The 23,820-nt window shown below is 43.6% G+C and overlaps 2 protein-coding genes across 6 annotated transcripts in view; one reads left to right on the top strand and one right to left on the bottom strand.

Moving 5' to 3' along the window:
• INSYN2A (inhibitory synaptic factor 2A) overlaps nt 1-2,897 on the top strand; it is a 60,660-nt gene extending 57,763 nt beyond the window's left edge. For both annotated transcript variants that reach the window (XM_035269475.3, XM_002756710.6), the window contains one exon: nt 336-2,897. In XM_035269475.3, the coding sequence (XP_035125366.2) occupies nt 336-519 (184 nt within the window). In that variant the 3' untranslated portion in view covers nt 520-2,897. The remainder of the gene's footprint in view (nt 1-335) is intronic.
• The window catches only part of DOCK1 (dedicator of cytokinesis 1), a 543,687-nt gene that overhangs the window by 318,453 nt on the left and 201,414 nt on the right, over nt 1-23,820 (bottom strand). For all 4 annotated transcript variants that reach the window (XM_035269471.3, XM_035269473.3, XM_035269472.3 and 1 more), the window contains exons 26-27: nt 13,712-13,839; nt 11,878-11,973 (exon numbers count right to left, since the gene is read on the bottom strand). In XM_035269471.3, coding sequence (XP_035125362.1) covers nt 11,878-11,973; nt 13,712-13,839 — 224 coding nt within the window. The remainder of the gene's footprint in view (nt 1-11,877; nt 11,974-13,711; nt 13,840-23,820) is intronic.

Here is a 23,820-nt window from a genome sequence, read left to right as displayed (position 1 = left end):
ATGAAGCCCATGTGAACAGACTGTGGACAATGAGGTTATTAATATTTCACATTTTTCATTTCCACAAATACATACACCAACTGTGCACATTAACACAATGTTAAAGATTCACCTACAGAAGCAAGTAAGTTATTTCCCAAAGAAAGTAAGCCTGTTTGAAATATTTCACGGTGACGTAGAGCTGAAACACAGTATATCCAATTGCTATTGTTAGAGCATAAAATTACATTATAAACAAACACTGATCATGAGCATGGTAGGATGTTGCCGGCTTTTGCTGTCATTAAGTATGGAAAAGATGAAATGCTAAATTCTTTGCTCTCTCCCTTTTCTAGTGTGGAGCTGGATTTTAAGCAGCAAGAAGACAAACTCCAGCCAGTTCTGAGAAAACTCCACCCTATTGAGGAAACTCAGGTCATACCTTCGCCTTACTCTCAGGAGACTTACTCCTCAACTCCCAAGCAAAAATCCAAAACTGAATCTAAAAAGCATGGAAGATGGAAACTCTGGTTCCTTTAACACTCACGGTGTCTGGAGTCTCAAGGCCGTCTTTAGAACCCACTGCAGTTTAAGTCAATACTTTTCCAAAACGAATAGGATCGAGGGAACTATGGTGCCAAGTCAGGCATCTCCCGCTTCTCGCCCTGCGTACCAAAAAGGCCTTTGTACCAACAGATAAGTAACAGAAGCAAGGTATTCCGTGTCACTCCTTGCCAGCTGTTCTTTGCAGTTCACTGATGTGGGATGTAAAATCTGAAACAAAACTTACATAGTCAAAGATGATAAGTAAAAATTTCCCCCCACTCCCGATCTGCAAGATGGCAGGCTGTCACCCTGTACACAGCTGTAACTCATAATTATTTTCAAGCCTTGATTTTTTTTCTTAATAATGAGAAGAAAAAGCAAGCCTTATGTTTGCAAAGGACTTCATTTTTATGTTTCATTTTGCAAATAAGCAGGGGCGAGTGCAATTTTCAGCACATCAAATTCCGGAGAAAGCACAATTTTTTCAAGTGGTCGGAGACCATGAATAATCTCTAAAATGTGACTATATGTATATTTGCCTTCATGTGCTATAGCGCTAAGCCAAGTGACCACATCTCAGTGTCACATTGACACCTCAAATTTAGCATCCTTTTCATCTCCAGACTTAACGACATGTTTACTGCTCATTTTCCAAATGGCCAGCAGCCAGGAGTCCCCCAAAGTCAGGATATGCCTTTAATCACTGCAAGTAGACAGGGTCAGAGCTATTGGACACTAAGCTTTCTTAGATCTCGTTTTTAATCTTTTGGTACCCAAAGGCCAAATGATATATTCTGGCAAGAATCTTGAGAACACACATAGAGATACATGATGGATAACACAACCACCAATAAATCACAGGCGTTCTGTGCCACGGCAAACAGTGTTTTTGTGGATCAATCCTCTGAGACACTGTTCGCCATGGTAAGCGCAGCCAGACATCGTACACAATTTGTTATGCTTTGTAACAACGGTGGAAGACCTGACCGTCTCAAAGAGAAACAGTGTGCTTAGCTTAGCTGCTACCAAGGGACAATGTCGCCTACATTTAACCTATTAGTAAGTTGTACTAAACAACATACTTAGGGGAAAGCTGTGAATCAAATGTTTTTAGGTATTTTTTAAATCAACAGTAACACTTAGAGTTCTCTCTTGATTACACATTGCAATGTAAATTTAGTTCCTTTATTTTTTCACTCATTTCTTTGCACCTTTGCAAGTATCTTTTTATAGAAATCAAATCCCTTAGTCTATTAATGACTTTGTCTATCAATTTTTTGATTTTCACAGAAGTAGGGGTTTTACTTTGCCTTTTTTTTTTTTGTACAACTTCAATTTTGAATAGTTTGTGAAGATACAGGAAAACCTAGTCTTGAAGTTTCTGTCCAGCAGTTTCATATCTAGCAGAGTGCTGACATGCACACCTCATTGATTAGATGCCAAACGCAATGGCTAACCTTGGTAAAAGGATCTCACCTGCTTTTATCAGATTGGAGCTACTTCTTGTCATGCATTTTCCTCCCGACTCAACAGCGAATCTGTTTTAGTTCTAAGTGTTTCCATTCTACAAGGACCTAGTGATCAGTTATTAGACCGGACCTTGAAAAAAAACGAAGAGTGTATTGTGTAAACATTCTCTGGGGGCTACTCAAACAATACCGCAGTTGTATGCTTTAATTTAAAACACACACATGCACACACGTTTTGCAGAAACACTATATGAGGTTCAAATCCCTGGATATCAGTAAACAGAACTGAGAAATATTTTTGTGCAAGAACAATGAGGAAGTTCACCCTGTAACATGAAGAAAGTGCAATTGTTTCACGAAGACTAAACATTTAAAAATGGGGTTCATGATTTTTATACTGTTTTTAACTGAAGTTATAAAAACGTTTCCAACAAGTTATCTTTCCTTATGTTTCAAGAATCCCAGCTATCTCAGTTAATTGAAATAAGGGTGTTAGCAGTTTTCTAATTACTATTACAAATCTGTCTAAACAAGAGGTGGCATCTAGTACACAAGGTAATGTCACTGTTTCGAACCAGTCTAGACCAAACCAAAAAACAGATTAAAATCGTCAGAGCCAAAAAGGGAATTCTGAAGAGAAACTAATTCCTCCTTAAAACTTAAAGTGTGTTCAAAACAGAAAACATATTGTCAAAATCATTTCATAACTGAACTGCAACACATCACTAACAGATGGAGATTCTTCTCTTGGAAAGATTCAAGGAAAAACTTTGATACAAAACCAAGGTAAAACGTACAGTGTTCCCTCATGTAGATGTATACATGGCATTACATATAGAGATTAAATTATTATACTTGTCATTAAGTTCTTTATTAATTTTTAAATAAAAAAATCAAAGATGATGTTTTATGTGGCTATTAAACTTATTTCATGGCCTCAGAAATTGGGGACAATAAAAGGAATCTAAGTAAGAATCAAGGAAGAACGTTGGAGCTGACAGGCATTTCATCAGGTTTGCAGAAAACAAGGGCATCATAAGGCTTGGGCCTGACCCACCAGCCGGAGCTGGCCTGGCTTGGGGAGGGGAGGGGTTGACGTTCACCCACCCAGGCACACTGGCAAGAACTCTGGCCACCAGAAGATATGGTGGCATTTTAGGATACAAACAGGCTCACAACAGGAGGTGTCTGAGGTTTAATTTTTAAATAACCTCAGAAGAGATGACTAAATATATTGAGCGCTGCCAGAGCAAACTATAGCCCCCATGGCCCAGGGGAGGTAGTTTCTCTCTAGATCTTCCAAGCACATCTCCACCTTCAAGGGATGGGCTGCCTCCTTCCTTTCTTCTTCCCCTCCCCAGTGGGAGATGGGCTGAGTGCCCACCTCTCCAGCTGACTCTAGCCTAATACCAACCTGTCCCCACAGGTGGGCTGGCGCTTGCCTCACCTGGACAGCCTAGAAGAGGAGAGGCCACTACCCTTTTTCCCAGTATCTGCAACCACAGAGTCCATGTGCAAGCAAGAGGGCACTGTGGACTAGACTTGAGGCTCCTGCTACTGACACATGTTCTTCAGCGAGAAGAGGGGGATTCCATTTCTGACAGATGCAGAAAGGGAAGGGAGGCCCACTGCACAGCCCAGAGCAGGCAGAGGAAGGGTTCTGTCTCATCGTATAATCATGTCTGAGCCCACTATTGGTGCTGCCTCAAAGTTCCTGTTCTACAGTGAAGGGCATCCCACCACTTGGGTGCCCGCCAGTCACTCTACAAGTGTGCGACTCACTTCCAAGAAGCACAAGTCCTGTAGTCCTGCATCTGCTCCTTCAATCTCAGACCCCGCAGCAGAAGACACATGGGGAGGGACTCAAAGCATGGGAAGACCTTGCTACTTTGGAAACAACTTAGGCAGTTGGTAGATGCTTCCCATGCACCCACGCAAAGCGTATGAAGCAAGAGCTTGCAGCCCTGCTTCCCCTTCGGCTGGGGTCTGAAGGTCCAAGTCCGTTTCTCCTGACTGAGCGCGCAGCCCCAGAGCACGGTCGTCGCTGCCTTTTCCTCCGTGCTGCCGGTGCTGCTGAGATTCATGGCTCCGGGCGGAGGAGCGGGATGGCCGCGCAGCGTCGCTGCTCCGCACGGGGCAAGTCACGCCATCGGCGCTCCCGGAGCGCAGCGCACCCTCATGCCCGCTGGTCGGAGTGCGGCTGCCCACGCCCAGGCTAAGAAGAGAGGCAGTTATCTCCTGCCACGGAGGTCTGAGATGTGGCTCAGTAAATGGTGTGAATGGGGTCATGGTCACGGCCCAGCATCAGACAGACCAACTTCAACCTATACACAGTCACAAGCAGGATGCATTGCAACGCTGTTTTCCTTGGCAGACCACGTGGGCCTATGAGAACCAAGAGACACAGCTGTTAATTAAAACTGTGAAGACCGTCGAATCATGGCCTTTCCTAGAAGACAGCAAGAACAGGAAACAAGAAAGACGCATGAACTCTTCTGTCATGGTGTTAGTGACATCACGGCCTGTTAAGAAAACCTGTCACCGGTGAACCCACTCTTTGGGAGCATTTTTATCAGCCAGTCAAAGTCGATTTAATTACGAATCAGGGCAGTTCTGCTGGAGCAGGGTCACCTAAAGATCAGAGCAGCTGCTTCACACACCAGCACGTCTTCTTTGAGCTATTGAAACTCTATCACTAGCATAGTCGCATGGGCTGTGTGTGCAGCCAATTTACTTACCGAAAGTAAACAACTCTGTGGTGCAAAGATCAGAAAGAACATGCATTTCATGAACTGGCATAAAGTCATCACGCTACAATGGGTCCTACATATTTTGGTCAATGACAAGGTCATTTTAAGTTGCTCAATAGTTAACTTAAGGCAGTCTGGCTTTGCAAATACCTTTGCAGTTTGGTATGAATATGTAAAGACTGCAGAGCATAATTTGCCCATTCAATAGTGTGGTTTTTACTTCTTCTGCAGTAAACCCATAGCTAGTAACCAACCTTGAAAAAATACCAGGGTCACAGGAATATGAAAAGAAACCAAACATTGCTGTAGCAGCCCCAAAGAAAAATGAGCTTAGAAAACCATTGCTGCACACACACACACACACACACACACACGTTAGGAAGACTGTCTGAAAGCAGGTAGGTTTATTAGCAAACAGTATAATTATAGACATTTTTTATGATGCCTATGTACGAAAGCCAGACACAGTCCATTTGAAACACAACATTTTTTTTGGGAAATGACTTTAAAATCATTTTTTAAACACATTCATACTTAAACTCTATTACAATGAACATCTATCTCAAAATGAATGCTCATGCATGGGGATATAACATCTTTGTGAAAATACTTGATTATGAGTCCTGGGGAAAAAGGCACTATTCCCTGGGAAACTGATTCTATTACACCATTTTCCAAATGAAGGAGCATGTCAGGCCCTTATCAATCACCCAGACTCAAAGAAAGCACTGGGTTTTCACCAACAGCAAAGATGCTGTTGTCACAATGAAACACACCCTCTACCGCCCGGTCAGTGTCCCCCTGAGATCCTGTTTACAGTAGAAACGAAATCACTTCCACCACTTGTATTTAGTGAGTCAGGATGCTCCAGTGGTCACAAGACTTAGTGGAGAATCCAGAGTAGAGCTTCCCCTTCCCTAAGTCCACTCTGCGAATGTTCAAAAGAAATGTTTCCTTACAAGAAGCCCCCATTTTCATTTTAGTAAATTAGTAATTTCCAATCCCCTGATGAGTATCCAGGCCATAGAAAAATCTTTAGAAGTCCTTCTCACTCAGTTACATTTTTAAAGGACCCATTAACAGAATGTAAATCTGATCATTTGAAAGAAGCAACAGCAGTTCCTATCACAGGAGATGGAATGTTACTCTTACCAGCTCTCATCTCGGCCTGGAGTGCTTACTCTAAGAAAAACACACCAAATGGCTGGCCGGCCCACCTACACACAACACAAGAGGACCTGCCCCAGCCATGGTCACCTGCTCACATCCATGTGTGATGAGGAAAAATGCTGCTTAATGCTGAGGGCTTAGAAAGATTTTCAAAAAGGAAGGCAAAAATAAATCCTGAAGTCTGATGTAATATGAAAATAAGTATTTTACTCCATGTTTCTACAGCAGCCAACTACATCAGAGTAGAGATAAAATGACCTTTTCATTCTGTGGCAAGGTTATTGCAACGCTTCTGTTTCCAGGCATGTTAGGTGTTCACAGGGTCTACAATGCTACAGTTGCCAAATGGAGTTGTTTTGTTTTTTTCTTAAGGATGTAATACTTAGGATCAGGGCACATTATTATCCCAAGCCTGAGATGCATCCCAATCACCCATTTCAAATATAATCAACTAAAGCAAACAACGTTCAACTGACCGCAACGTGGAGTTTTGTAGAATACCAGATACAGAGAAAAGCAAAGCCCGATATTGCGTATCCCAACTTAACTAAATAAAGGTGAAGTTCCCCAGTTTTCTATTCTGTCCATAAATAGGAGGAAGCTGTCAGGGCAGAGTCACATTCCCAATTAATACCTTATTCTAATGGAAAGACGTCACATTTCCAGTATCATTGCTGAAACCCTCATGGAATAAATCATTAAGTAAACTCTATCAATTCCAGCGTTCTTTTAATCACTTTAATTTTTAAAAACTCATTTTCAGTGATTACTTATAATTTTTAAGCTGATTCATAGTTATATAATTTCTACTATATTTATGCAAAAATGAATAACACATAAAGACTGAAATCTCTAAGGTATAATGGAATGGTACAGCCTACACAAAACAGATCTATAAACTATTTTCTGTTCTTTTTCCACTCTGGAAGCTCCACTGATTAAGTTTTTTGTCCACCTAGTCAGGGATACTTTGTGCCTCGATCTTCCTCTACTCTAAATTCACAGAGCGACAACAATGACTTTAAAAAGTTAATGCATAAATCTCTATTTGATGCAAATTGGAAGAGCAAGGGCAGGCATCCTAAACAGGGTAGCATTTCGCTCTCACTGCTCCCTTGACTCCAGAGACGGGGCTGGTGGCTGTTGGGGATAACAAGGTCCCACTAAACAACCCGAATTTTCAATGGTGACGGGCCTTTCTGAAAACATCTTGATGTTGTCATCACTCATTAAATGATTATAGCTTATTCAGAATCTTTCTGAGAGTCCTTCAAAGACAGCTGCATTTTACAAAAGAAATTGAAAGGGATTTTTTTACTTCTTTACAGATCTTAGAGATGCTGGAATTGGGAGGAGTCCGTTTAAGACCTCTATCCCCCCTTTCCCACTCTGAGGCTTCTGTGTAAGGTCAGGGCTGTGGAGGATGGTTCTATGTAAGAAGGTCAGGGCTGTGGAGGATGGTTCTGTGTGAGGTCAGGGCTGTGGAGGATGGTTCTGGGTGAGAAGGTCAGGGCTATGGAGGATGGTTGTATGTGAGAAGGTCAGGGCTGTGGAGGATGGTCGTGTGTGAGAAGGTCAGGGCTGTGGAGGATGGTCGTGTGTGAGAAGGTCAGGGCTGTGGAGGATGGTCGTGTGTGAGAAGGTCAGGGCTGTGGAGGATGGTCGTGTGTGAGAAGGTCAGGGCTGTGGAGGATGGTCGTGTGTGAGAAGGTCAGGGCTGTGGAGGATGGTCGTGTGTGAGAAGGTCAGGGCTGTGGAGGACGGTCATGTGTGAGAAGGTCAGGGCTGTGGAGGATGGTTGTGGGTGAGAAGGTCAGGGCTATGGAGGATGGTTGTATGTGAGAAGGTCAGGGCTGTGGAGGATGGTTGTGTGTGAGGTTAGGGCTGTGGAGGATGGTCGTGTGTGAGAAGGTCAGGGCTGTGGAGGATGGTTCTGTGTGAGGTCAGGGCTGTGGAGGATGGTTCTGTGTGAGGTTAGGGCTGTGGAGGATGGTTGTGGGTGAGAAGGTCAGGGCTGTGGAGGATGGTTGTGTGTGAGAAGGTCAGGGCTGTGGAGGATGGTTGTGTGTGAGAAGGTCAGGGCTGTGGAGGATGGTTCTGGGTGAGAAGGTCAGGGCTGTGGAGGATGGTTGTGGGTGAGAAGGTCAGGGCTGTGGAGGATGGTTGTGTGTGAGAAGGTCAGTGCTGTGGAGGATGGTTGTGTGTGAGAAGGTCAGGGCTGTGGAGGATGGTTGTGTGTGAGAAGGTCAGGGCTGTGGAGGATGGTTCTGGGTGAGAAGGTCAGGGCTGTGGAGGATGGTTGTGGGTGAGAAGGTCAGGGCTGTGGAGGATGGTTGTGTGTGAGAAGGTCAGTGCTGTGGAGGATGGTTGTGTGTGAGAAGGTCAGGGCTGTGGAGGATGATTGTGTGTGTGAGAAGGTCAGGGCTGTGGAGGACGGTCGTGTGTGAGAAGGTCAGGGCTGTGGAGGATGGTCGTGTGTGAGAAGGTCAGGGCTGTGGAGGATGGTCGTGTGTGAGAAGGTCAGGGCTGTGGAGGATGGTTGTGTGTGAGAAGGTCAGGGCTGTGGAGGATGGTTGTGTGTGAGAAGGTCAGGGCTGTGGAGGATGGTTCTGAAGACAGCCAGTCTGTTCTACCCCTTCGTTCCCGGACAGTGCTTATACTCCCCCGAGCCAAATGCTTGATATCAATGTGACTCTGGAGAAGACCAAGCATGGGTCCTCACTGCCATGCCCCCTCGTAGAACATGCAAGGCTTCTTCCTAAGGAACTCTTTAGGGTTTCTTAGAACACATGGGTTCTTCCAAGCTGGAGCATCCCAAGCCCTTCAGGAAATGGGCACGTAGCTTGTGGTCTGGCTCTTCCACCAAGGAGATCCTAGAGTGTGACGTGGATACGACATGGTAGAAAATAGAAAGGTGTGTGTTTCCCTGAACAGACGTCTCCCTAAGCAGGACAGGGATCTAGGAGCAGCTTAGTCCTCTCCATGACTTCTGACATGGACCACGGCCATCAGCATCGTGTGCCTCTGTCCTACAGCAGAGACTGACAGCGCACACGGGCCTCAAATCCAGGCTCAAAACAAGTGCTGCCATGCTAGCTGTGGGATCTGGAACCATTTATCTGTCTGCAGCGCGCTGTGAGAATTAAATGAGAATCGTCCCATTCATTATATAGTGCCTAGCACGTAAATGCATGCTCAGTGAAGGGTTCCTATCATTATTACCACTCTTACCCTTATGCTTGAGATAAGGGAAGTCTCCCAAGGACTTCCTGGACCACATGGTCTGGGAGGAGATGCCATTCCCTGCAGAGTCTATTCTATCCCTTGATTAAGCTGCAAGCACATCTTATGGTCTCTCCACATTGCCAGGTTACCACCAAATTTTATGACCTTCCTCTGTGCCCTCTTCCTTCCAGTTTAACGGTTGGCCAGTGAGCTACAAACCAAGTGAACATATACCTAGCATAAAGAACCTAAAGAAGGCTGGGCATGGTGGCTCACACCTGTAATCCCAGCACTTTAAGAGGCTGAGGCGAATGGATCACTTGAGGTCAGGCGTTCAAGACCAGCCTTGCCAACATGGTAAAACCCCGTCTCTACTAAAAAATACAGAAATTATCTGAGTGTGGTGGTGCACACCTGTAATCCCAGCTACTCAGGAGTCTGAGGCATGAGAATTGCTTGAACCCAGGAGGCAAAGATTGCAGTGAGCCAAGATTGTACCACTGCACTCCAGCCTGGGCGACAGAGCAAGACTCTATCTCGGGGGGGGAAAAAGACCCTAACTAGAGGCAGGATTGTGCCCTAACTATAGACAGGCAGGACAACACCCCCTAACCAGAGACTGGACTGTGCCCCCCTGACCAGAGACAGGACCATGCCTCCTAATCAGAGAGAGGACCATGACCCTCTAACCAGAGACAGCACCATGTTTCCCTAAGCACAGGCAGAACCATGCTCCTAAACAGAGACAAAACAGTCTCATGAGATCACCGGCCTCCACATCCACCCTCTCTGGCATCTGCCACTGCCCCTGCATGCCATCATGTCATCCCCAGCCTCGAGAGCCCGCCCATCCCAAGAGGGGTCTCGGCAGAACCACACTTGGTTCAATTTCAAGCCACACGCTGTTTGCCCTACATAAGGCCCTCTCCAGTTCCACTCCTGAGACTATGCAGAGTGCACCTGCAGCACGACCCCAAAAAGACAGGAACACCAGACTTCAGGGGTCAGCACCAGACCTCGGGGGTGCTCCTGGAGTCACTGGAAATCCTTCTCCATGGCTCAGCACCCATCCCATATTAATGTGTTCCCAATGTCTTTCAAGACTATGAATAAGAATAGTTACGGTGGAGAATATGAAAAGGCAGGCACATTTATGTTTATGTAATAATGGAAAAGTCCACTGTAAATAAAGCCAATTTACATGGAAAGATTTTATTTCCTAATTCACACAGGTGGTAATCCAAACTTAAAAGAGACACACTTTCAGAAGGAAAACCTGAGCCTCGCATGTGCTGAAGCTCTAAGACATGAACCGTTTTACTGGATGGAAACACAGTAAAGCAGCATTTGTCCGCCTGTGACACACACAAAACAGAGTCCTCTTGGTGACACCAGACACAGAAAGGCACAGGAGCTGAGTGCTCCGTTCTGACTGTGCTGTCCAAGTGCACACACTTCGCCTCCCTGTTCACACCCTAGATGTGCAGAAACTACAGTGGTCACGTACCAGGGGCAGCCGGTGTGCCTCCTCTGATTTCAAGTGAAAAGTCCAAAGGGATGCTATCTCCTTTCATTTCCAGTTATTTTTTGGACAGGTCATCCACCAAGGTGAGTTAAATGGTAACGTGCACTACATTTTTTAAAAAGTATCCAGTCTATCATTGATGGGCATTCGGGTTCGTTCCAAGTCTTTGCTATTGTAAATAGCGCTGCAATAAATATACGTGTGGATGTGTCTGAATAAAGAAACTGTGGCACATATACACCATGGAATACTGTACAGCCATAAAAAAGGATGAGTTCATGTCCTTTGCAGGGACATGGATGAAGCTGGAAGCCATCTTTCACAGCAAACTAACACAGGCCCAGAAAACCAAACACCACATGTTTTCACTCATAAGTGAGAGGTGAACAGTGAGAACACAAGCACACAGGGAGGGGAACAACACACACCAGGGCCTATTGAGGACTGGGAGGCAAGGGAGGGAGAACATTAGGACAAACACCTAACGCATGCGGGACTTCAAACTTAGATGACGGGTTGACAGGTGCAGCAAACCACCATGACACATGCATACCTATGAAACAAACCTGCACGTTCTGTACGTGTATCCCAGAACTTACAGTTAAAAAAGAAAAAAGAAAACAAAATAAAGTATAACCTCTTGAACCTAAAAAAAAAAATTAAACAAGACCTACTCTTGCATCTTTTGCTGAAGGAAACAAACTTCAGGGGGTGGAGGGGAGAGCAGTAAACCCTGGGAAAAGGCACCATGATCCAAAAGTTGATGGACTGTCTAAATTATTAAAATATCCTTGAAAAAAATGAATAGGTTCTTGCCTAATTACTCTGTTTCAGAGAAACACCTACACTACATTAGAGTAGACACAAAATAACTAAGGCAGAGTATCTCAATTACTTTTTAGGATCCTTCATGAAATTTTATCAACGGCACCTTAAATTGTAAACACTACAGAGAAACTGCCAGAAGAATGAGGACTCAGCCGAAAATACAAGTAAGCAATGAGAAAACAAGAGCCAAATGCTTCTGTCTTTAAAGTTGGTTTGCTTACCCTCCAACTTTGAAACTCATTTGGAAAATGAGGACATGTGATATACCAGGCTACATCTCGACGGCTCACTACCTTGCAGTATAATAAGCTTATGTTCCAACAGCAGCTGGAGAAGGATGCTGTCAGCCAGTTAAACATCCAAGCATATGTCACCAAGCACTTACAATGAGCTCGGAATCTCGTCCCATGGAAATGACGGTTCGGTTCACGGTCCGGAGAAGCTTCTCCATGATAATCTGGACGTGCCTCTGAGTTGGCCCCTGAGGAAGGACCCACCAGTGAAAATCAACACCAAAGAGAAATATTAACATGCAAGCCCCAGTGGCTGTCATTGAATCCGTTTACCCTGTAAAGAGTAAATCAATTATAACCCTTAATGAGATGAAAAATGGCCCCTGTCAAAGGCAAAAGCTCTCACAAAGAAAACTCAGGGGATTTTATTAATTATAGTCCATTGATGATAATTTGTTCTATATATAAAATCATAGTAATTTAATTTAAGCAAACCTTAAAAATAAAAGAAAAATCTGTTTAAACAATATAATGTTTATGATCCCTGATTAGCCCACCAATTAGTTTTCTAAAGATACTTGGCCACCTGAAAATGGAAGGCAGGCAGATAACAGTCCTAGATGGCTCGGCATATCAAATGCACATAACTTAAACAGTCACATAGGACAGAATGTTTAAACAGCTTTTAGCAAACTAACATTCATGCTGCTGTGGCATTTTCCATCAGTAAAAATTGACTCTTTTATTAGTGTGGGATGCGATTGTTGATTCTTCTTTGTGAACTTTGAATCTGATTAAACACGTGCTCTAGGACTATCCCAGTGTCACCACCTCCTCTGAGAGGTCTGCCCAAACAAGCTATTATCCCAAGTTTTTCCCCAATAAGAACAGCGAAGAGCCAGAAATGGGAACACTGGAGATTGACCTTTGGGTGAAGGCTTCCAAAACCTCTCCAAAAGCAACACCCTTGGAAGAGCTGAAGTTTCCAGCATCACCAACAACAGATTTAATCCAATCTTTTCCCTCAAGATCACTAACCAGGCTCTGAGAGAATGAGCCAGTGCTGCAGGGGAGTGGGTGACCCCTTATGTGGGCATGGTGACTAGGAGGGACTTCCAAAGTCTTGCAGGAAAGAGCCAGGGACAAGGCTCATCTACTTAAAAACCCCGGCCACTCTGTCCAGGGCTAGGGGCAAAGATGGACAAAGCCTTGCTTTCACCTCTCCAGGCACAACATGAGTGCTCAGACAGGTGTGGTATGTTGGGAGTGAAAGGCGCAGGGTCAGACTTTTCCATATGTGCTGGCACCAACTTCCTTTTTGTTTTTCTATTTTCTAGAGATGGGGGTCTCACTATGTTGCCCAGGCTAATCTCAAACTTTTGGGCTCAAGTGATCCACCCACCTTGGCCTCACAAGTGCTGGGATAACAGGCATGAGCGATGGTGCTGGGAAGGCACAAACTTCTGATTTTTAAAAATGTCCCAGAAACAAGCATACAATTTCGAAATGCAAAAGGAGTGCGGTAGAGCTAGGAAAGCACAGACCTCGCAGAAGAGAGCCTGGGGGAGGAACAGAGCTTCTCTTCTTATGACTCTCCCAGCACACCTGGCTTTTTTTTTTTTTTAACTTTGTGTATGTATTACAGTAATAAAAATAAGAAGAAAGAATGCAGTAGTTAGCCAACTTTAAGCATCAAAGCCTTTTTGTCTGACTTTAGGATGAAAATCTAAGTCCTGAGAGGCATTTCACTGAGAAAACACAGTAAATAAAAAACTATTTTCAATGCAGAAGGCTAAATCTTGTAATGTCATAATCACCATAAATACATAAATAAAAATAATTAAAGGGTGCAACTCTACCAAGACAAAAAGAGAGGCCAGACCTTAAAATTAAGGCCATTCTTTTTTACATGAATAAAGTTGCACTGCAAGGCAAATGGCAGGTTCAAACAAATGCCAGGACGTCATGCACAGAGCCATCACTCACCACGTCCTTCCTGTACAGCACCTCCAGGATGTGGCTGAGCAGCTGACAGCAGGCCTCCAGGTCCTCCTGTCTCTCCAGATGGTACTTGAGCTGATCGGTCATCATGGGAAGCAGGATCTCTCTGCAGTCTACACAGGACACAGGGTTGCCCATCAGTGGGAGACCCATCAAGATGCAACTCGCGTTTGCTATAAGCTTGTCTGCCCTTTCAAGCATTTTGCATTTCCCTTGTACAACACATGAAACTGACATCTGGAGGGGTCAATGACTTGACTTTGAGAACATCACGTCTACTGCTAATGTAAATGATTCACACATAAACACACTTCCGTGCATCTGTGTCTGTATCCCAGTAAATAGATGATAATTTGCAAACATACATACTAGACATGAACACAGACACACTTATGTCCTATTGTGCGCACATAAGTGCAGGCACAAACACACTTGGGTTTTTTAATGAATTTTCTCTAACTACGAATTCACTAATTTGCAACATTAAAAGAAATATTTCCTACATCAAAAATTATTTGAATTGCAGCTTTTTTCATCTATGCCAAGGTGAGCCAAAGTATGGTTTCCTTCTCCAAGGTAGAAGATGCCAACCTTGGAATGTGGCAGTTTAAGGCACATAGAGTCCTTCTCAAGGCAGCTTCCTGGAGAGGGCTGAGGAGGAAGCAGAAATGAAAACCAGGAGCAGAGGCCCCGCTCTGGGAAGCAAGGCTATATGGTGAAGGAATAGCATGGTGAAAGGGCCAGAGTCAAAATGGGCTTGGATTTCCACTCGTTCTTATGATAGGAGCACAGGAAGAATGTTCAGAAAATAAAAGAGCAACAGGAAAACAGATACAAATAAGATGAAAGGTGAAATGCCAGTCTTAATTGTCTCTTCCAGTTGGGAAATCCGGTTCAACTGGGGCAACATCCACTCTCCAACACGGGCTACCTATGTCTAATACCAGTCCTGTGTTTTGTCACTAGCTCAGCAACTCTTATTTCCATTAAATGCAGAGCATGAGAGGAGACAGCGCTGCTCTAAACCCTTAAATAGACTTAGCCTGTTTTCCGGATTTTATATTTTAAGGCTTACAACATTAATGATACATAAATACATGCTTTGCATCAATGTTTCTTTTACATAAGAAAACTGTAAGCATGCAACATTGGAAGGGTTCCTTTAAGTATGCAGAGTACACTTAGAACTTTCCCAAGAACTACACTATATTGAAGGACTGGGGTGCAGGCAGAGAGAAACAAAGATTGAGAAGAAACACAAACCCTTCTACTCCACTGTCTCCAGCGGATCACATGTGGGCAGCTCATGTCAAGGCCTTTCCAAATTCCATTTTTTATTGATTTCTCAGGAAAGGACTTATAGCAACTCCATTTTTCCAAAAAGTTTTATCCAGTTAATATGGGAAAATGTAAAATTACCTGTTGATTTCTCAATGCCAGTAGTCAATACTTAGGCAGAAGCAAAGCATGACATGCTAAGTGCTGTATATCTTCTGAAAAGAGAACAGGTCAGCTTCAAAGGCTGTGGTGTCTGGAATTTCACAGGAGGTCAGTGAGGGAGAGCACAGTGCCAAGATGGGCTGCCCCTGGAGGAGCCTCTGCCCTGGCGATAGAGCCACTCAAAAACAAAGCAAAATGAACAAGAAAATGACTTCATGGGAGGTCTCATTCTTGTTCTTCTCTCACCAAGAGAAATGACCTCATGGGATCAAATCCAGCCTGGAAGCGCTAACACACGGGACACACGATTTCCACAAATATCCCTAAATCTCAATTCCTTTCCTATAGCATCTCGATGTTTATGAACTACATCCAACCTCAGTAACTCGAGCTGCTGACCTTAACCACGATGCAACATCCAACGTAGGGTTTAACTCTAGATGCTCTAGCCCAGCTTGCTGGAACTCTTCCTCAGCAAACCCTCATCCAAGCCCAGCCCTGCCAGCGCTCTTCCTCGTGGTGCCCCACCATGATATCTCCCAAATGAGTCCTCCCTCCCTTAGGCAGGAAACACATCACACACGGTGCCCACCTCAACATGAGGAGAGCCCTGAGCCAACCCTGTCACCTGGTCATCCCTATCCCTGCCACCATTCTGGAGAACAAGCTGAATTTCCAAGAAACCTCAGAGGTAAGTCAGAACCACTAAGATCTGAGCAGGTGATGATAGCCCCTGAAAATGTGTCTAAGGTAAAAAAAAGACTACATAAGCTTAGTAAGGCCATCTTCCGAAGCCAGCTTAGGATGGACGTGAGAGAGGGAGAAGGTCTAATGGACCAGCAAGTACAGGCTGGGAGAAGGGTGTGTCCATAAGTGGTTCCAGAAAATCAGAGGAACATAGCTCTGGGCTCAGAGACATCAGAACTGACCCTGTAGGCTCTCGTACCCAGATGTCCTGGCCTAAATCCATCCATCCCATCCCTCACCACACCATTTATCCATCATGCTAGCTAGGCAGTCGTGGTCTGTGCTGCTCTCAGAGCTAACTGAGTGTGCTGGTCTCACTTGTTAGAATTACTCTGGGGAGAAGGAAGGGATGTCTGCCTGTTCATCTTTGGCTGGGAGATGCTATCGACCATCTTTGTCTACCTGGTAGGAACATCTAGCATCCACCCCACCTGGAGGGCTGCGCTACCTTCACCTGTTTGCTATCTAGCCTCTCTTGACTAGAAACAACAAAACTTTTGGAAATGTCACTGTCGTTTTGTCCCACATAAAGATAATTCATTTTTAAAAAATTGTTATAATCACCCTGATAGATCAGAATCCAACTGCACCTCAGCCTTCATGACCCAGCCACCCATGGCTGGGAAGTGGGGCTATGCCTACTTTAACTGGGACAAAATGAGATGATGCTTGAGGTAGGACTTTGCAAAAAGCCGTCCAACATGCCTCGGTGAGAAGTCTCCCCCAGCACCATCAGCATCAGGAAACTCCACACCTGACCCCAACACAGAACCACATCACTGAGGAGGAATGGCTAGCAACCAGGCTTTCCCTAAAGGCCAAAGGTCACTCTGCTCATGCCAGGCATTTCGACCAGGCAGAGCGTCACACAGGTTGTGGCACTTCACAGTACCGTCCATCGCCTGGTCCACCACAACCCATTCCAGGCCCCCAGAGAAAGACCGGTAACCCCCCAGAGCCACTCGGAGAGGATGGGAGGACCAAAGCTGAAGGGAGCAAAGCCAAGGAGTGGGCCTCGCTGGTGACCTGTGATCTGCAGGCCTCACCATAGCCCGGGATGGACCCAGGTACAACTCCATTCTCAAAACACCTGAAATGCTGATTGTATTAATTATCTCTTCCTCTTCATTAGGATGCAATCTCCATAAGAGCAGAAGCCTTCTTATTTCCTTAAATGGCATATCCAAGCACATAAACCAAGGCCTGATGATAGTGCTGGTATGAGTGTGTGCATGTTGGATTAATTTGCAATTACATGCATGTGGTAGCAAATTGAAGTCTGCAGTTAAAAGCAGGTCTGCCACTCCCAGCCCTCAACAAATGGTAGCTGTTGATAACAGTAATACAAGTATCATTACACAAAGTCAGACTTTTCAACTAAAAGTATACAAAGAAAACCAAAGGCTTGCAGCTGCGCTATCCAGCACAGTAGCCACTTAGCTGCCCTCCCCAACAGCGAAAACCTACGTTTCTTAAGACCTCATTTTTAAAAGGGTTTCTCTTATTCTGTATTTCTGTCTACAGATAGTAGGTTTTTCCAAGAGTACACGTTTTAAGTAACAGTAAGAGTCTTGAACTTTATCTTAAGATAGCGTATCAAGAGCTCTGAGGAAGGTACACTACTAAGACAGACAGATGGACAGATAGACAAACAGACAGATGGACACCCACACGCACATACACACACCCTATAATGACCTATTTTAAAGCATGAACAGCTGTCTCTGGCAGCCAAGAAGAGGAATCTCCTGTCTTCCTCAGAACATCACATCTAAATGTCCTGAATACTTTTCTCATGGACAAAATGTCATTTCCATGGGTTTGGCATTGATAGTCCCATTAGTTTCAAAACAGATGTCCTGGGAACCAAACAAATAATCCACCAGGAGGATTTAAAAAGGGAGAGGGGGTGGGCAGGCGCGGTGGCTCACACCTGTAATCCCAGCACTTTGGGAGGCCGAGGTGGGTGGATCACGAGGTCACGAGATCGAGACCATCATGGTCAACATGGTGAAACCCCATCTCTACTAAAAACATTAAAAAAAATTAGCTGGGCATGGTGGCGCATGCCTGTAATCCCAGCTACTCAGGAGGCTGAGGCAGAATTGCCTGAACCCAGGAGGCGGAGGTTGCGGTGAGCTGATATCGCGCCATTGCACTCCAGCCTGGGTAACAAGAGTGAAACTCCCATCTCAAAAAAAAAAAAAAAAAAGGGGGGAGGGGGGTCTTATATTTTAAAGAAAAATACATCATCTTTTGAAAACTCTGGAACAAATACTTACCGGAAGTCCAGAAACCTGGGTCACTTTATGGGATATGGGAAAAGCCTTTTAATCAGTTTACCCACACATATGAAGAAATAATGCAATCCCTTGCCCAGGTGCGGTGGCTCAAGCCTGTAATCCCAGCACTTTGGGAGGCCAAGGCGGGTGGATCACAAGGTCAAGAAATAAGAGACCATCCTGGTCAACATGGTGAAACCCCGTCTCTCCTAAAAATACAAAAAATTAGCTGGGCATCGTGGCGAGTGCCTGTAATCCCAGCTACTCAGGAGGCTGAGGCAGGAGAACTGCCTGAACCCAGGAGGCGGACATTGCGGTGAGCCAAGATCGCGCCATTGCACTCCAGCCTGGGTAACAAGAGCGAAACTCCGTCTCCAAATAAATAAATAAATAAATAAATAAATAAATAAATAAATAAATAAAAATAAACAAACAAGGAAATAATGCAATCCCCCTGCTGGCTCTTTGCTTTGTAACTTGAGCAAGTTACTTAAAGTTACTTAAATTCTCTAGGTCTTAATTTTTCTTATGTCAAAATGGGGATGCTGTAGGTCATCTCTCAGGTTGACTGTGAGAACTAAATGATAGAAAGTGTGTATTTAGCAAATAAGAGCCTACAACAAATGCTGGTAACAGAAGGAACAGTATTATCCAAAGTCAGCCTGTTCAGCTAAGAGGACACAAATCCAACGTGGTAACCTCTGAGCATGTGAAATCTAATCAGTGCCATAGAGAAGTGGAATTTTTAACTTAATTTCATCTTAATTCATGTAAACTTAAAGGTAAAAAGTGCTAGTTGATTTACTTATTAGAAACAAATGTTTGGAACAATTGGGGTATGTGAATCTCATTTTTCAAAGGTAAATTACATTCAATGATGAAAATCAAGATCAAGTGTCTGGTGAAAATTTCACGTCCAAACTGAGATGTGCTGTAAGTGTGAAACTCTGGATTTCTGAGACTTCACATAAAAAAGAGAATAAAAAATATATATCACTAGCAATGTTTAGAGTAAATTCATGTTGCAGTAATGTTTTAGATAAAATACACTGTTAAAATTAATTTCACCAATTGCCTCCTTTGTTGCTTCTTTTTTTTTTTTTTTTTTTTTGAGACAAAGTATTACTCTCTTGCCCAGGCTGAAGTGCAATGGTGCAATCTCGGATCACTGCAACTTCCACCTCCCGGAGTCAAGTGATTCTCCTGACTCAACCTCCCAAGTAGCTGGGATTACAGGCATCTGCCAACACACTCAGCTCATTTTTGTATTTTTATTAGAGATGGGGTTTCACCATGTTGTCCAGGCTGGCCTCAAACTCCTGATCTAAGGTGATCCACCCGCTCGGCCTCCCAAAGTGCTGGGATTACAGGCGTGAGCCACTGTACCCAACTGCCTTGTTTTTTAAAATGTGGCAACTAGAATATTTTTAATTACATACTTGGCTCACATTCTATTTCTGCTGGGCAGCACAGTCTCAGAGTACACTAGAAAGCAGATGTTAGTACACTTCTAGCAGATGTTAGAAGTTACACTGCTTGTGTGTAACTTCTCATTTTCATGAACTCCCATTTGCTGTAAGCAGAGCCAAGGCCACAACTCTCTCCTAACAGACACCCATCACATGTACGTGACTCCAGGACTGCCAGTGCTTGTCAGTGCTGACTCAGGCTACGGTGACCTATGAGGAAGTTAGAATCAGCTAAGACAGCTGTCCTGGTTTCCTCTGCCAGGCACAGAGCAATAAAAGTGACCAGGCGGGCCCAGGCTCCATGAAAATCGGCTGTGAGGATTACAGCAGCCACCCTTTCACGGCCCCTTCCCTATTGTGATCCACAATGGTTAAAGACGGCAATAATTCAACATCTGTTCATCCTCAGCTGCAAGGGCCAAAGCCAGGATGATTAATGTTCTGGTAATGGGGACAGAGTAAAAAATATTAATCTTTATAAAAGGTATTCAACAAGCATTATGAGCTTATAAATGTCCAAGCAGAGTATCCGAGCATAACCCCATTACAGCTCTACATTAAAGCGAGATGCAGATACAGGAATGAATCTGTCCATTTAAAACATTCATTTCTATGAACACTGAGTAATGTACTTCTTAGTTTTTAGTTTGGTCACTTGAAACAAATGATCCTAAAGTGCATTTAATAACTCTATGAGTGTTACACAGAACTGAGACCCAGAATAACACTTTTCATGAGAATTAAACATTAAGAACCATATACATTGGGAGTGTTTGTTATTCACCTTGTATAGTCAATCATCTTATTTTCCCACCATCTAAGAATCCTGGACCCGCATGTTTCAACACATTCAAGTGCTTTTCTCCCTCCATTCAAGTCTTCAAACAACAGAAATACAGAAGACGGTGTCCACACTGGAAGGAATCACAGAGCCATCTACTTAGCTCCACACTTCACAGTTGTGGGGACCGGGAGCTGAGTCAAGGATTGCACCCCTATGTAGCATTGGAGCCAGAATTATTAGATGTCTGATTCCTCAGCGGGAACTCTGCAGGGTAAATGATCCATGCAGGTGCACATGGGTGTAAACCTGTATGATTCAGGCTTATTTACATATCAGTTGCAAAGCAAATTATTCAAGAGTCATTTTAACCTCACAAGTAATGAAAGTTAGCAGTACCAGAGAATAAATCAACATCAAACCACCCTTGGTATGTCACTTATCCTTTTTGCATGTTAGTTTCCTAGTCTGTAGTATTCAGATTGGAACAGGGCTACTCGTCAGAGGGCTGAAATTGTCAGAAATGTGGGAATCTGCAATTCACCCTTGAGGTATTCAAATATTATGAAATTTGAAAAGGTGACAGAGCAAGCAATAGGGTTCTGGAAATTGGAAGGAGGGGGCACAGTAGCATGTGGACTGTTGTATAACAGGAAAAAGAAGTTTGTCAAAGATCTGTTTTCTGGACACCAGCACAAGGCTTTGTAAAAAACTGAGCAATTCTTTAAAGGACGGCAGTGCAGCAGCAGATATGTTGTATCTTTCGCTTTGGAAAACTAAGGATTAAAGTTCCATGACTCTGGTAGTAACAATTTGTCAAAAGAAAGAAATGAAAGAAGAGCCAATGGAGAAAAATCACAGTTGAGTACCTTTTAATAGTAGATGAAAAAATTTGCAAGATGCAAGTAAAATACCAGAAAACACTATGTGGGAAGAACTGGTCAGGCAGGAAGTCTATTCTCTAGGTGGAAGGAGGTACATCAAGGATATGGCTTGTGTTAAGCTCAGAAATAATTTGCAGGGCTGTCAGTCTGCAGGCAGAGTCTCACCATGTGGAGGATGAGAAAACCAAGAGAGAGAATCCACAGGGCTGTGGAATGGTGGGTATTTTTTAAACCAGGAGAATAGAGGTGGCAAAAAACACAGGTCTTGGTCAATGTGGTCCTGCACACACACTCCCCTCCAGGTTGCTTTGATAATAAAATACATGTTAAAACTGTGTTGTATTGCAGTTTATCTTAGGGAAAGGACTGTACCCCCTGGGAGTACTTTATGTCCAGGAAAAGACAGAGGTCCTGAAGCAGAACCTAGGAGACTATGAGCTGATCTGGGGCTCTTCCCACTGTCCCAGGCAAGTTACTGTACGCAAGGTATCATGCAGTCACAGAGTTCAGCTCCCAGGAGCTAGAAGAAATCATGGATTAGGGAGACCCAGGGACTTGTTTCCTAGTGCCCACTGTGGAAATGACTAAATACAGGACAACCGACACAGCCTCTTCTCAGATTATTCTTCTTGCATTCATCCAGCAACAGCAACAGAAGCCCAGAAGTGACAGCAGAACTCAACATATGATGATAAAGTTTACACCAACTATACCAGAAAGAACTGTTGGCACCACCAGTTTGATGAAAGATAAGAGTCTCCACATAAAAAGAAGAGGGAAACTATTAAAACTCTATGAACATATGTGCACAACACCGTATACTTTACATATTTATTTGTACATTTATTTATTCACTTATTTGTATTTTGTTTTGTTCCATATCACATTGGAAGCAGTTTTTAGAACGTATTGCTCATGTGGTGGGTGTGAAACAGTTTAAGAAAAAAGTGGGGCTGGGCATGGTGGCTCACGCCTATAATCCCAGCACTTTGGGAGGGCAAGGCGGGTGGATCAAAAGGTCAAGAGATCGAGACCATCCTGGTCAACATGGTGAAACCCCATCTCTACTAAAAATACAAAAATTAGCCAGGCATGGTGGCGCATGCCTGTAGTCCCAGCTACTCAGGACGCTGAGGCAGGAGAACTGCTTGAACCCAGGAGGCGGAGGTTGCAGTGAGCCAAAATCGCGCCATTGCACTCCAGCCTGGGTAACAAGAGTGAAACTCTGTCTTAAAAAAAAGAAAAGAAAAAAGTGGGCTGATGGATTTGTAAGAAGCCACCTCCTCAATCAGCACCATGGCGGTGGACAGCTCCCTGCCAGGCATTCAGCTTGCAGACCAGGGCTTCTTGCTGAACTCTGGTGTCTTTCTCTGAGCGTTGAGATTATCACTCTTTTCCAATTCTACATTTTTAAGTAGATGACTCCGAAGACTCTCAGAGGAAGCAAACACTGTAACCAATGGTCCTGAGCACATGGTAGATACTCAATGAATTATGATGGAATTGAAATTGATACAATTAAAAACCTGAAATTGAGTTCACCCTCCTACATTCAATAAATCATTTCTAAAATCCTGCAATGTTTTAACAAATGGTCTTTTCAAAAGCATATATAATGAAAGATAGAGAATGACATACAGAATGAGGGATGAAAAAGGTGCAATATTACAGATAAAAAGTTTTCTCAAGGCATGAAAAAAATAGAAGAGAAAATGATGTTTACATTCCACCATTATTTAAAAGAATCAGTCTTCAGGGTTCACAGCTGGTACCGTTCATTAGAAGTCATCAGCATAACTATCTAATTAAAGTACTCCAGAATACTATATGAGTGGTACATTATGTGGCTGTGGCAAAATTGGCCCCAACCCCATTTTTCCCTTGTGTACATCTATCAAGCTAACAAAACTACTGCAGAGTAGCTCTGGGTTTAAAATCTCTTTCAACACAGCAAAATATCTTTCTGTTTTCAATAATAGCAAAGCTCAAGAGATTTTATTTTGGTTTATGAATTAAAACATTAAGAAATTATATTATGGGTCTGTTTTAAACACGCAGCTTTTCTATAACTTCAGGCATAATAAGCGATTAATAGGGTAATTTGGGGGATACAAATTTTCTATCATGGATCAAATCACAATGATAATAGTGTAGAAATCTGGCTTAAATATTTCCTAATAGTTAATCCAATAGGTGTCTGGGACTTTGCCCTCAGATTTCAAAGGGCTGCTGTAACTAATGTTTCCACCATTAAAAAGGAGAGTCTTACTCTACTTGCTAACTAGAAGAATCATTCACCTCAAAAAAAAAAAAAAGAAGAACAAGGAAAATAATTTAAACTCTCCAGGTCTACACTTTCAAGAAGCTCTGTATTGCTCAAAAATGGAAGCAAATGAAGTTTGAAAAGACTCATGAACACTGTCTACAAGGAGCCTGTTTGCTGTAGCGAAGGGAGGAGCCCCAGGAAGGGCAGGGTATGAGCAAATGGCCT

Source organism: Callithrix jacchus, chromosome 12 (genome assembly GCF_049354715.1).
Source record: "Callithrix jacchus isolate 240 chromosome 12, calJac240_pri, whole genome shotgun sequence".
Lineage (NCBI taxonomy): Eukaryota > Metazoa > Chordata > Mammalia > Primates > Cebidae > Callithrix > Callithrix jacchus.
The sequence above is the reverse complement of the archived record's forward strand: the minus strand, read 5'-3'. Positions and strand labels throughout refer to the sequence as shown.